Raw genomic sequence first — 15,301 nt, 5'->3', positions numbered from 1 at the left:
TTTAAAATTTCCCAGATAACCCTGGGCAACATTCTGAATATCCTTGATTGTATGAAGGTATAATAATTAATCAGTTAATAAAGTTCTTAGGGTTGATGAGGTTTGTTAAGTTGTCCACCAAATGACACCAGACTGCTGTGCTTTTCTAGGCTAAGATTTTTCTCTCACACAAATCATCAATATTTCTATATATTACTGAGAAAGCCCATCAATAAAAGATAGAAAGAGAAATTCAATTTAAAATTACTACAAACAAAATAAAATACTTGGGGGTCTAGTGCCAAGACAAACCCAAATACTATATGAAGATTATTACAAAACATTTCTCACACAAATAAAGTCATATTTAAACAATTGGAAAAATATCAATTGCACATGAGTAATATAATTGAGGTAATATAGTAAAAGTGACAATTCAGTCTAAATTGATCTACCTTTTCAGTGTCATACTAATAAAACTGCCAAGAATTACTTTCTAGAATTAGAAAAAATTAATAACAAAATTCACCTGGAAGAATAAAAAGCCAAAAATATCAAGAGAATTAATGAAAAAAAAATACAAAGGATGATGGCTTACCAGTACCAAACTTAAAACTATTATAAAGCAGTAGTCATCAAAACCATTTGGTACAGGTTAAGAAATAGGGTGATGGATCAATGGAATAGGTTAGATACTCATGACACAATAATTAAGACCTATCATCATCTAGTATTTGATAAACCCCCAAACTCCAGCTTCTAGAATAAGAACTCATCATTTGACAAAAATTGCCGGGAAAACTGGAAAATAATGTCAAATTTGGCATAAACCTACTTCTCACATTCCATTCCAAAATAAGGTCAAAATGGGTAAATGATTTTGGGCATAAAGGATGATACTATAAACAAATTAGGACAGGAGAGCAAAGGATAGCTTACCTATCAGACCTTCGGAGAAGGGAGGAATTTATGACCAAAGAAGAACTAGAGAATATTATGAAAGGCAAAATGGGCAACTTTGATTACATTAAATTAAAAAGGTTTTGCACAAACAAAACCAACAGAAACAAAATTAAAGGGGAAGTACAAAGCTGGGAAAAAAATCTTTAAACCACCAGTGTTTCTGATAAAGGTCTCATTTCTAAAATATATAAAGAACTCAGTCAAATTTATAATACAAGCCATTCCCCAATTGTCAAATGGTCAGAGGATGTGAACAGACAATTTTCAGATGATTAAATTAAAGCCATCTATAATTATATGAAAAAATACTCTAAATCACTCTTGATTAGAGAAATGCAAATTAAAACAACTCTGAGGTACTACTTCACACTTCTCAGATTGGCTAAAATGACAGGAAAAGATAATAATAAATGTTGGAGGAGATGTGGGAACACTCGGACATTAATGCATTATTGGTGGAATTGTGAAATAATCCAACCATTCAAGAGAGCAATGTAGAACTATACCCAAAGGACTATAAAACTGTGCATACCCTTTGATCCAACAATGCCATTACTGGGTATATATTACAAGAAAAAGGTCCCACATTTGCAAAAATGTTTGTAGCAGCTCTTTTTGTGGTAGCAAAGAATTGGAAAAGCCATCAATTGGGGAATGGTTGAACAAGCTGTGGTATATGAATGTTATAGAATATTATTGTTCTATAAAAAATGCTGAACAAGATGATTTTAGAAAGGCCTAGAAAGATTTACATGAATTGATGCTGAGCAAAACAAGTAGAACCAAGTTGTACACAGTAACAGCAAGAATGAAGGATTTGGTTCTTCTCGGTGATTCAGTGATCCAAACCAATGTAATAGTCTTTGGACAGGAAATGCCGTCAGCATCCAGGAAAAAAACTAAGGAGACCGAATGTAAATCAATATATGCTATGTGTACTTCTTTTTTCTGGTTTGTTTTGTTTTGTTTTGTTTTGTTTTTTAATCTCTCCCATGGTTTTTCTCTTTTGCTCTGATTTTTATCTCTCAACATAATTCATAAAATAATGTGTATTAAAAACAAATAAATTTACTAGAAAAAAATTTATTTCTTTTTACATTCTGCAAGCTGTTACTAGGTTCTGCTTCAAGAATAACCCCTTCTGTACAATATATTACCTTACAATATATGTCTTAAGCTAGGCAGAAGTGAAAGTTTAAGGTAAAAGAGGAAACACCAATAAGCAAGCTTGTTAAATGAATAACTTGAATTTCACAGAAAGTACTCTCAATCAAAGAGTTTTGTTTGATTAAGGCACTGAGATGATTCCATAAATCTGGAGTCAAAAAATCTGGCTTAATCCTAGGTGTGCTCCTTACTAACTGTATGACCTTAGACAAATCATTTTCTCTCTGAGTCTTAATAAGAAAAAGGTTATAATATGGCAATTTCCACTTCACAAGAGTGCTATGGGGAGGAATTTATAAAACTTAAAATGCTACAGATAAAAATGGCCTATTATTATTATTTTAGGGAGCACAGAGATCAGGACTCAGGGTTTGGAGTCAGAAAAACTAAGTCCTGCCTCAGACATTTGTAGTTATGTGACCTGGTCAAACCACTTAAACTTTCTATTCCTCAGTTTCTAAAATGAGGATAATACCACCAACATCACAGGGTTGTTGTTGAGGATCAAACAAGCTGATATAAAGAGCTTTGCAAATATTAAAAATTATGTAAATGCCAGCTACTATTATTATCAAATCAGTATTAAAATTCCAAGTCAACACTTTTGACATGACTTGATTAAGATGTGGTAGCTTAAAATGTTTAATTAATATGAATATGGCTAAAAGCAAGTTAAGTTTTAATGTGACATAATGACTATAACAGAAAAAGAATAGTATTAACTTACTGTATACTGAGGTCATGTCCTTCTGCAGTACCTCGACCTGGAAACTGTGTCAAAATTAAGGACAACATTTTTAGCCGCTTTCTGCATTCCAAAAAGTCCTGATTATGATGAAAATCGGTGGAGGCAGAGAGGGGCAACCCATCTCTCACCCGTACCACACAGGCAAAAAGGATCATGGACATGGCCCAAAAAGGAATTCATGAGTACTCCCTGGAAAAAAAAAAAATACATCTTATTGACAAAAATTTTAGAAATGCTATGAACTTCTACTTCCCTTCAAGATGCTTGTAATTTTAATTGTTTGTGGCAATGATTACTTATGAAACTCATATTGGATGTATAAACTTTAAATATAGATTAACTTTTTCAATTATGGAAAGAAAAATAAAATTTGAAGATTGTGGTGTAACACACCCTCTGAACTCACTTCCCCAACTTCCCCAGGAAAGCTGGCTCCTCAGAAGATTAACTACTTGTTTCTTCAGGGATCTTCAATTTTTAGGGATAGGAGTTGATTTCTAATACACTACCCTCATGAGCTCCCACAATGTGCTCTCCACAGATCATCAATTAGCCAGTGAAAATAATCTTTTAGCAACAGGTATTTACTAAGATAGCAGGAAAAAGCAGAATATCTTCTTTTGGAGGGCAAAGGAACTAGGATTACAACCAAGAATTACCTACCCAGCAAAACAACATAATGCTTCAGAAGAAAAAATGGGCATTCGATGAAATAGAGGACTTTCAAGCATTCTTGATGAAATTTTGACTTTCAAATACAAGACTCTACAGAAGCATAAAAAGGTAAGAAAGAAAGGGAAATCATAAGGGGCTTAATGGAGCTGGACTGTTTTGCATTCCTACATGGGAAAATGATGCTTGTAACTCCTAAGAACTTTCTCATTATTAAGGCAGTTAAGAGATTGCATATACAGACAGAGGGCACAGGACAGTAGAGATATTCCTGGAAAAGGTATAAGACCTTTTTGTCTTTAGAGAAATCTGCTCATTAAGTCTGGTTCAGCTTCTCCATCCCCCCCTGAAGATGGCAGGTCTTCTAAGAAGTCAGGAGACATATCTAACCTTGCTGATTACAAATACCAAGAATCTTTGAAGGAAGGCATGTTTACTGACTTCTAAGAAACATGTCTGGAGAGCATCTGCCAGACATACATACTATTATATGTTATCTGATATAATGACTATTGTTAGAATACAGATGGAGCTGTAATCTAACTGAAGATTTAGGTATTTGTAAATGATTATGTAAATCTTAGGTATATTAACCCTGGGGTAATCCTGAATAAATCCTGTTTCACCACCCTCCTGAGTCCCACCTCTTCACTTCTTGTCCATGAATCAGGGCACAGGGCTGGCCCCCATTGCTCTCTGAAGAGCAAATCCAGACACACAGGTGTTAAAGGACAATATCTAAAAAGATAAAATTTAAGAGAAAGGACTGTACTGGGAAAAGGGAAAAGGGAAAAGGGAAAGATATAATGGGGTAAATTATCACACATAAAAGAGGTAAAAAAAATTTTATAGTGGAGGGGGAAAGAGAGAAGATGAGGGAGAGTGAGTGAACTTTACATTCATCAGAACTAGTCCAAAAAGGAAATAACATACACACTCAATTAGGTACAGAAATCTCTCTTACCCAAGGAGAAAGTAGCAGGGGAAGGGTTTAAAAGAAAAGTGTGTGTGTTATGTATATGTGTGTGTTTGTATGTATGTGTATGTGATAGAAGAGAGGTCTTATTAGGGAGAAGGTAGTCAGAAGCAAAACATTTTTGAGGGGCAAGGTGAAAGATGATAGAATGAAATAAATGGAAGGGAAATGCAATTAGCAAAAATAATTGCAAAATAAAAATTTGAAGCAAGTTTATTTGAGAAAGGTCTCATTTCTCAAACATAGAGAACTGAGTAAAATTTATAAAAATAAGAGCCATTCCCCAATTGATAAATGAGCAAAAGATATGAACAGTTTTCAGATGAAGTAATTATAGCTATCTATGACCAAATGTGGAAAAAAAATGCTCTAATTGGAAAAAATGCAAATTAAAACAATTCTTAAGTACTATTATATACCTAGAGATTGGACAGAAATAGGAAAGAAAAGGAAAATGACAAATGTTGCAGAAAATGAGACATTAATCCACTGATAGTAGAGTTGTAAACTGATTCAATTCAATTATCCTGTAGAGTAATTTGGCACTATGTCCAAGAGGAGATAAATGAATGCCCTTTGGCCTAGCAATATAACTACTAGGTCTATATCCCCAAAGAGAGAAAAACCAATAAGGAAAAGGACCTATATGCACACACACAAAAAAAAAAATATTTACAGTAACTCTTTTCTAGGAGCAAAGAATTGGCAAGCGAAAGGATGCCCATTAGTTAGGGATTGGCTAAATAAACTGTGCTTTGTGATTATTATGAGATACTATTGTGCTATAAGACATGATGACCAGTATGCTCTCAGAAGAACCTGGAAAGACGTCCATGAGCCGATATAAAATGAAATGTACTGTGTACAAAGTAACAGCAATATTGGAAAATGATCAGCTATTCTTAGTAATACAATAATCCAAGATAACTTTGAGGGACTTATGATGAAAAATGCTACACATATTCAGAGAAAGAACTGATGGTTATCTGAATACAGAATGAAGTGTTGTTGTTTTTCCTTTAGGGAATTTTCTTTGGTCTACATTTTCTTTTACAACATGATTATTATGGAAATGTTTTGCATGAGTACATATTTATAACCTATATCAAATTGCTTGAATTCTCAATGGGGAGGGAAGAGGGGACAGACTCTAAAATTCAAAGTTTTAAAAACAAATATTTAAAAAATGTTTTTACATATAAGTAGGGGGAAATAAAATACTAAAATAAAAAATAATAACAGGCAAAACAAAATATTACTCCATTAGTCTGGGATACATTTTTCACTTGTATACAAACACACACACACACACACACACACACACACACACACACACACACACACACACAGTCCCTGGAGACAGTTGGTTCAAACTTAAGAGAGTTCATATGGCTAAAGTAAACTTCCTAGTTCCTTAGAAATTCTTCTCTCCCTTTATGAAATCCTCATGAAATTTTTCCTTGCTGTATGTAATTCTCTACTGGACCCCAACTTTTGGGCCAAAAGGTAGGGCTGGGGGTATAGATGACCTTGTAGAAAGATCCTTTAGGCTGCTTTTCCTTCAGGTTTCTAATTTGTTCTTAGCTCCCCATGCTACTATGAACCAATGGGAAGTTCAAATGATCCAACCTAAGTTCAAATGGTTATCTTCTAGCTTGTACTTCTTAAACTGTGGTTCATGATCCTATATGGGGTCTCATTAATTGAATGTGGGGATTGTGAAATTATATATCTGGGGTGATGTAAAAATTTCTCAAGCAAAAGGGGGTCATAAGTAGAAAAAGTTCTAAAAAGTCCTGTGGAAGAAGATATGGTAAGGAAAGTGAAGAGAGAGAGAAGACAGATTCCCTCTTTCAGGTTTGTTGGGAGATACTCTACCATTAGCCTGGACTGTGAACTGGCTTTCTCTTTTATCCAAGTCCACAGGGTATGACTTATCCTCTTCAAGCACCCACAAGATATTTTGGGTACAGAATCATCTGCTTTCATTATATATCTAGTTTATATCTTTGATTCAATAGTCTCTAGGAACTATTAACTAGGAAACTAATTAACATGTTTAATGAATATCATAACTCAAAGAAGCATTTATACCTGATAAAGATATCAAGGTATATAGATATAGATATAAATATTCACATTGTCACTGAAAACACAAGACATCCTCTTACAATAATTTAACTGCTTAACCAATTAATGCTGCAAAGAATTACATTTAGTGAAGAGGTATAAAACAAATTTGGTTAACTCCCCTTAAAATATAATTTCATGTGGAATTCAAAAATATAGACATTTATTTAGTAAAAATACTACTAAAGGCATCAACAGAAATAAGAAAAAAATTAAATTAAAATATTATAAACCTATATAAGTAAACCTCATTCTATTACCAAAAAAAAAAAAAAAGCAAACACCCATCTTGGGCATACGTTGGGTTGGGCCAAAAGAAGTTTTTAAAGTACCAACACAGCTTATGGAATCAACATCCTGGAATAACAAAACTTAAAGAATCATTTTCAAGTCTATCCTCAAAGAAGAATTCCGCTAACTGTCTCCCCAACAAGTGGTTAGCTATCTTAATGAACTCTAATATTGGTGGATTCTATACCTTGAGAGGCAGCCCCTCCCATTTTCTGCATTGCTCTAATTGTTAGGAAGTTTATTCTATCAACCTGACATGTACCTGCCTGTAACTTCTATCCAAAGTCCCTCTCAACTCCAACATGCCGTGGTTTTCTGATTCTACTCAGTAGATGGCTAGCCATTTTACTCTATTTCTCCCCTTAATGCTACTTCCTTCATCTTTGATTTCTAGTACCTTATCAGAGGACAAGCTGGAAAAAGCACTCACTTTTTACTATGCTTTTGGGCCCTAAGAGTTAGTATAAGGTAAGTGAACCAAGAACTAAGATGTGATTACTGCTGTAATACATTCTGTTTATTATCCGTATTAATCCCAATCCTCCACAAAAGTCCTTGACCATATGTCTTCACAACTTCAGTGAGTTCAGAACTGCTCCTTTGGAGGCTGATGAATTTTAGGGGCCACAGCAACTTTAAAGACAAGACCAAAGATTCATAAAGTATTGACATAACCTCAATCACCTTGAAAATAAAAGCTAACTATACATAGAGATATAATATCTACATTCCCTTTAAAAAAAAACTCGAGGCATGTCAATCTTTTTGTAAATCAAATCCTCTATTAAACATATTAAGAGAATTCACTAGTTATGAATCTTATTATAAATCATTCGATGATATAGCAAAACCTTTTGTGAAGTAAATAATAAACTCGATAATTTAAAATTAAGGCTAGACATCTAAGGTCCAAATAAGAGTCTAAATATATCTCTTTAGAGGTTTAAATTTTCATATATATTATATATTAGGTTTGCTCAAAATAGGGTTGAGTACTTTGTATGAACACTACTATTGCAAACATATATGTGGGGGGGGGGAGAGAGAGAGAGAGAGAGAGAGAGAGAGAGAGAGAGAGAGAGAGAGAGAGAGAGAGAGAGAAGAGAGACAGAGAGGGGGGGAGGGAGACACAGAGACAGAGAGACACAGAGAGAGAGGAGAGAGAGAGAGAGAGGAGAGACAGAGAGATACAGAGAGAGAGGAGACAGAGACAGAGAGACAGAGAGATACAGAGAGAAGAGAGACAGAGACAGAGATACAGAGAGAAGAGAGACAGAGAGAGAGAGAGAGAGAGAGAGAGAGAGAGAGAGAGAGAGAGAGGAGACAGAGAGAGAGAGACAGAGAGAGAGAGAGAGAGAGAGAGAGAGAGAGAGAGAGAGAGAGAGAGAGAGAGAGAGGAGAGACAGAGATACAGAGAGAGACAGAGAGAGACAGAGAGAGAGAGACAGAGACAAGAGAGAGAGAGAGAGAGAGAGAATGAGAGAGAGAGAGAGAGGAGAGACAGAGATACAGAGAGAGACAGAGAGAGACAGAGAGAGAGAGAGACAGAGACAAGAGAGACAGAGAGAGAGAGAGAGAGAGAGAGAGAGAGAGAGAGAGAGAGAGAGAGAGAGAGAGAGGAGAGACAGAGATACAGAGGAGAGAGTAAACAGAGACAGAGAGACAGAGACAGAGACAGAGACAAGAGAGTCATAGAGAGAGAGAGAAAGAGAGAAGAGAAGGGGAGGGAGGGAAAGACAGAGACAGACGGGGGAGGGGGAGGGGGGCAGGCTGAGAAGCAGTTCCTAAAGTCAAATTCCATTCCTCCAGTGTCCAGGGCAGGTTGGCGCTGACGGAAGACCTGCCCCACGGGAGTAGAGGCTGGTGCGCTACTCTAGCTGGGTAACTACCAGGACGCTCCCTTCCCTGCCCTCCAGAAGACACCGACGATAGAGGCCCGGACGAAGACTCCCCTTCCCGAGTTCGGATCTGCTCTCGGACACTTCCTGGCTGAGTGACTCCGAGCAACTCGTTTCCCCTGGTTTGCCTCAACTTCCCCATGTGTAAAATGAGCTGGACAAGGAAATGGCCGCTGTCTGTGCTAAGACTCGGGCACGGCTGAAGCGGTCTGTAGCTAGCAGAATTAACTGTTCCGGACGTCCCTCAGACCCAGCTCTCTGCCCACCCAGGCCAGGCCTCGGGCCCGGGAGGCGCCCTTCCAGGCTCAGCCTCCCCGGTCACAGACACACGCCCGGGGGCAGAGGCTCTTTCCATAGGTCCTGTCACTCTCTACTCTATCAGTGTGCTCGGCATTTCTCCTTCCCCCAGAGAGAATGCTTGAATTTTTTAAGAGAAAGAACAGAGGAACGCTCTCGGAGAGTTAAATGAAGTCTCTCTCCTTGCCCCCCCTCAGTCTCACTCTGTTTCTGGGGTGCCTTTTACTCCCAAGCACTCCCAACACTTGAACACCCTCCCGCGCATGCGCGGACGCAAACGCGCGCCACTGCCTCCCAGGGCGGGCCCAGGTGGGTTCTCTCCTCCCAAGCCCCGCCTCATCAAAACACGCCCGCACGCGGAGACCTCGCCCTCCCGCAACCGCCCCTTCTGCGCAGGCGCCCTGCTCCCGCCAGCCCCTCCCTGCCGAGCGGTGGGACCCGCCTGACACTCGGAGCCTGGGGTTCCATGCCTCCCGACGACCCCTCGTCTTACTTCGTCTCTGAACTCCCGCCGTAACCGCCTCAGTGTCACCGAGATCCCTAATGAATCCGTCCCTCTGAAGCCCTGGCTTTCTTGCCCTCCCCTACCGGCCTGCTTGGTGTCTGGTAGCGCCTGAGCCTGCGGGGGAGGGGAGGAGAGGGAAGATAAGGGGGCGGGGCATGCTTAGCCGCCTACATCTCGAAGGCCGGTAACTCGTGTGCGCGTGCGTAATCTGGCCTAGCCGCTATTTGCCCCGCCCACACACAAACCCTAGCGTCGGCGAGAGCCTAGGGAGGGGATTACCCCAACCCTTGGGGCTCAAGCACGCCTCCCAGGCGGGGCAGAAGGCGAGGCTGGCGGGGCAGAAGGCGAGGCGGGAAGCGAGGCGGGAAGCGAGGCGGGAAGCGAGGCGGGAAGCGAGGCGGGAAGCGAGGCGGGAAGCGAGGCGGGAAGCGAGGCGGGAAGCGAGGCGGGAAGCGAGGAGTTCTCCGAGAGGCAGTAATTTTTAAATGTAGAGCCTCAAGAAGTGCTGGCAAAGGCAGTAAGTAATGTCAGAAAGGATGGGGAACCTACGGAACTATCTCCCTGCGAAGCAAAGAAAGATTTTAGTTGTCCGTCCACAAGTAGATATAAAGCACCTACACTGTGCCAAGTCTGATATTCAAGAACTAATGGACACGGAGAAGCCCCTTTACCTCCTCGGTCCTCAGTTTCCCAAATCACAAAATACGGGGCCCGAACATGATTTCCAAGGACCCTTCTCTGGCAATCTCTGGCCAAGAGACTCACTTCCCGTCTCTGTCTTCTACCTGCTGAATAGAAAGTGTGGCAAGGCTCCCTCCAGCTCCTTCCCGCAGCAGCAGTCCCCAAGGAGGTGGGGAGCAGCTGGGCTCAGAGCTTGTCATGGCAACGCTCGCACGAGGCTGTAACCCCCCAGAGGGTCGGAGAGGCTGGGGCAGGAGGCAGCCTGCTTCCGGTGGAAATGCTCTGTTCCCCAAACACCCACACCCCGATTCCTAGTTGTCCACTACTTTCCTGTTTAAAGTGGGCTTAAAATCTGAAGAAGATATTCTTCTAGGGAAAAACCCTGTAAGACTTGTAGGCTCAAGGAATGCCAGAGGCCTGGGGGACCCTTAGGACATAGAACACAGAAAGGCCACAGAGCTCGAGATCTGTGTCCTACTTTGTCAGACGGGACCATAGAATGAACTAGAAATGATAGGGGACTTAGAATACAGGCCACAGGATGAGAAAACCGTTAGAGCGGGAAAGGACTCTAGAACATAAGGTTGTAAAAGCTGGAAGGACGCTTAGGAGATAGAATACCAGAGCTGGGAAAGAGCTTAAAATATGTCACAGCAGGTAACTAAGAACCTGGACACAAAACGTCATTTGGGAAGGATGTTGGGACACAGAATCTCATGGAAGGGCCTTAGAATGCATTTTTTACTCAAACCAAAAGGGATTACTTAAGGTTCTATGGAGTTGACTTACAGTCAGGAAGATCTGGGTTCAAACCCTGCTTCAGATAAAGACTGGCCTTATACACTTGTCGAGTTAGTTAATGTCCTCAGTTTCCTCATCTGTAAAATTAAGGACTTGAAGTTGATGACCTCTCAGGTCCCTCCCCAACATAAACAAAATTATGTTTCTGTGATCTTTCCCCAAAACACACCCTTCCGTATGGACTACAGATTTAATATGTCAATAGTTTAATTTGGCATCCAAGAAACCCAGTGCAATCTTTTGCAGTAGAAGAAATATAGGGTCCGGGACCAGAGAAGTGGCAATTCTGCTCTACTTTTCCCTGATCAAATTATGTACAGAGCATTGTGTTTGGTTCAGAGTTCTATGTTTTTGGAGAAACTTCAAAAAATTAAACTGTTCAAATGTAGGCAAATTAGATAGTACAGAGCCTTAAATTTAAGCCATATCAAAATCGCTTAAATGAACAAGGAATGTTCAGACTGAAGAAGAGGAAATCCTCTTTTAAAGCACTCAGAAGACGATCATGGAAGAGGATTTAGATTTGTTTTCTTTGGAGAAATAGGGCAGAACTAGAAAAAAATGGATAGCAATGGTAGAGGCATATTTTATATGCCTTAATGTAAGACTATAAGGAAAATAAGTATGAAGGAAAACATCTTGATATAAGAAAACTCTAACGACTGAAGCTAACCAGAAGTAACCGCCTCCTTCTGAAGGTGGTGGGTTTATCATTTAAAAAAAGACACTGAAATCAAATCCTACATCCAAATAAAAATGGCCTTTATAGTATTCCTGAAAAGTGGTCATCTAACTCCGGTTTGAGGACCTCCAGGGAAGTCAGCCGTTTTCAATTCTGAATAGCTCAGACTATTAGATAGTTTTTCTTTCTACTGAAACAAAATCTCTTTCCTTCCTTTCCTCCCTCCCTCCTTTTTTTCCCTATTGCTGACCCCCAAAGGCAAAGCATAATAACTCTAATCTTTCATCTTTCTAACCCTTGAAGACAACTATCAAGTGTCCTTAAATTGTCTTCCCCCAAGCTAAACCCTTTCAGTTCTTTCTACATGATTATATGTTAAGATCTCTGAGAGTCCTATATCATCTTGACAATGGCCTTCCTAATTGTGGTACCCAAAACTAAATACAAGGCTCCAAACTAGTCTGCCCAAGGCAAAAGAAAGCAGAATCATGACCTTCCTATGCATTCTAGACACAATGCTCTTATTTAATCCCTTCTGAGATCACATTAGCTTTTTCGACTGATATCACAATTTTTAGTATGTTGCTATAAAAAGAGTGCTTAGAACATATGCTTCACTCAAACCAAATTCAAGGCGCTATAGAGTTGATTTACAGTCAGGAAGAAGTCAGAAGAGGTCTGGATTCAAATCTCACCTTTGATAATAGCTATGGTCATGAATAAATAATTTCTTTGAATATCAGATTCCTCATCCATATTGTGTCAATGTACATACCAGTAATGTCTACTTCACCAGATGGAATGGAGCAGTTGACTCATTAAACTATTAAAGAGAAACCTATTAATGATTTTAGCTTAAAAAGGCCAAGGTCTCCCATTGTATCCAGGGCCAACTCCAGTCACCCTGATCTGTATTTGGCCACTGGACCAAGATGGCTCTGGAGGAGAAAGTAGGGCTAGTGACTTTGCACAGCCTTCCTTCATTTAAATCCAATTCACTTGCATGTCGTAGGATCACCTTCCTGATGTCATTGTCATCTTGGAGCACAAAGGACAAACAACAACAATAATTTCATCAAGTTTTCATAAGGATCAAATGAGATCATGTATACAAAGCACAATATAAATGTCAGCTACTATTGATTCATATTTAGCTTTGCCTTCCACTAAAATCCCCAGAACTCTTTTCACATAAATTTGTTTAGCCAAGCATCACCCATTCTGTGCTCATACAGCTTTTTTTTTTTTCATCTAAGCATAGGACTTTGTAACGTGCTCTCCTGGCAGTTACAATTACTAGTCTGTCCTAGACCCACCAGAGTACCTTTGACCACTGTCCTTTGCAGTGTGAGCTCTACCCGGCTCGCCTCCTCTGAGGCCTTCTAAGGTCTCTGGCCACAATCTCTTGAATCTATAGCTTAGTAACCGGTAGCGCACTCAAGAACAGCCACATGTAATCTTAAAAGCCTTTATTATACCTACTCCCATAATGCCCTAACTGATGCCCTGACTTGTTGGTTCCCGAGTGAACACCTGGTCAGAAGACCCACGTGTTCACTACCAAAACCCTTACCTCTTTCGGCTATCCATCTTGGCTTGGCCACCCAGGCTGGTGAGCCAGGGTGAACAGCAGGAGGTTAAAGAGAGGGCGGTTGCTGCCTGCAGTGGGCTTATATAGGGCCTGTGAGGTCACACACACAGCCAATCAGCGAGAGAGTCACCCATTACGAAACTATCTCAATATGGCCAGGATCCCGCCCAAGGGCAGTCCTAATATCCACAGAAATTACTTCTGGGCCTCAATCCCGATGCACTGTGTCCGCCCATTTAAAGGGCCCTTACAATTCCCCTTCTCTTGTTTTGCGGGAACCGCACATCTCACCAAGCTAAACTTTTAGCACCAGCTATAGTTCACTTGGTCCATGAGATGACAGTGTTATGCCCAAGGAGGTACAAAGCAGCAGATCAGTAAACAGAAGTATGACAATGAGAACCAGGCTCAACAGTGGCCCAAATGTTCAACCCATTCATCAAAGTCATACTCGAGATAATAAGCCAAAGAGGTTGGATGCCAATGAGGTAGGATGTCAACACTGAGGTGGGAAGTCAACAAGGTAAAACATCACAATTCTAGTTAACAAATATCAGTAGGTAGGTTGTCACAATTCTAGTTACATTTATCACAGTTCTAGACCAATTCTAGTTTCTTACAATTTTCTGTTGCACTTTTCACACTCCTAGAACAATTCTAGCTTATCACAATTCTCAGGACTTCATATAAATTTCTCTTTTTCAGATCTAGCCTGTCAAGATCCTTTTGATTACTTATTCTATTATCCAAAGATTTAGTTATCCCTCCCAGCTTTGAAGCATTGCAAATTTTATAACCACATCTCCTATGGCTTAATCCAAATACAACTAAAATGTTGAACATCAGAAAGCCAAGGAAAGATCCTTGGACCAATTCATTAAAGATCTCTGACCCAATCAAACATGAATCTATAAATAACTACCCTTTAGTACTTTCATTCAATTCCCTAGTTTTACAATGAAGAATCTAGACCCCATAAAAGTGAAGTGACTTATAAAAGGTCACATAGCTAGTAAGTAGAATAAGGATTAGAATATAGGTCTTTTGATTCTAAAGTCAGTGATTTTCCCCCTATGCTACACCTACCTTGTGGAGTGGTTGTGAAGAAAGTGCTTTGCTGACCTTAAAGCACTTTGTAAGCCTTCAACTGGCGTAGGTATGTACCAGTTCAGATAATCAGAGTAAAGTGCTCCAAACAAGACTGTTGTCCTCACAGAATCAAAACCCAAACTGAGACCATGCTCTATGGCATGGTAACCAAAATTTGTTAGGTTGAGAAAAAAAGTATACATCCAATTTCTTGTCCATAGAATGGAGAGTTGGTTGTACTTTGGCACTTTCCCCTGAGTTGGCAGGTGAATGACAAAGCCTCAGGGCTCCTGGAAAACACTGGCTCAGTGCCATAAGTGACGTTGCTGATCTTGGAAGAGTACATGTAGTTCAAACAGGTATTGTAGTTCAGCACCTCTGGCTCCTGAATTCATCAGACCTAACAGTTCTTTCTTTTATCCTCCCTACTTTCCATTCCTTCTATGCAGAGAAATGGACTAACTTTCAAATAATATCTGGTTTAGTTTCCTTTTAACTTCTAAGCATTTTCTACCCAAGTTCCACCAAGTCAATCCAAAACCTTTCTCGTAGCAACCTGGCCCAGAGAAGTTTTCGATATATTGAAATTGAAAACAAAACAAAACAAAACAGAGCCTCCTAACTGGTTTTTCTGCCAAATGCTATATAGAAGTCAAATGAGTTGAGGACTTAGACCTTGTGATTTGATGATAATGGAGATCAATAAATGCTTGGTACTGAAGTTACTAAATGGTGAGTAAGTGGGAATAGTGAACCTGGTGAGTCACAATAAGATTAAAAGGAATAATCCTTCCTATCCTCTTCCTTCCCACCTACCACTATAACATCAAA

The 15,301-nt window shown here is 39.8% G+C and overlaps 1 protein-coding gene across 1 annotated transcript in view; it reads right to left on the bottom strand.

Annotated features, from left to right (window-relative positions):
- SEC22C (SEC22 homolog C, vesicle trafficking protein) overlaps positions 1 to 15,301 on the bottom strand; it is a 51,990-nt gene that overhangs the window by 26,519 nt on the left and 10,170 nt on the right. The window contains exon 2 of the mRNA XM_074283190.1: positions 2,837 to 3,046. Within this exon, the coding sequence (XP_074139291.1) occupies positions 2,837 to 3,018 (182 nt within the window). The 5' untranslated portion in view covers positions 3,019 to 3,046. The remainder of the gene's footprint in view (positions 1 to 2,836; positions 3,047 to 15,301) is intronic.

The sequence above is a fragment of the Sminthopsis crassicaudata genome, chromosome 1, assembly GCF_048593235.1.
Source record: "Sminthopsis crassicaudata isolate SCR6 chromosome 1, ASM4859323v1, whole genome shotgun sequence".
NCBI classification, from domain to species: Eukaryota; Metazoa; Chordata; class Mammalia; order Dasyuromorphia; family Dasyuridae; genus Sminthopsis; species Sminthopsis crassicaudata.
The sequence above is the reverse complement of the archived record's forward strand: the minus strand, read 5'-3'. Positions and strand labels throughout refer to the sequence as shown.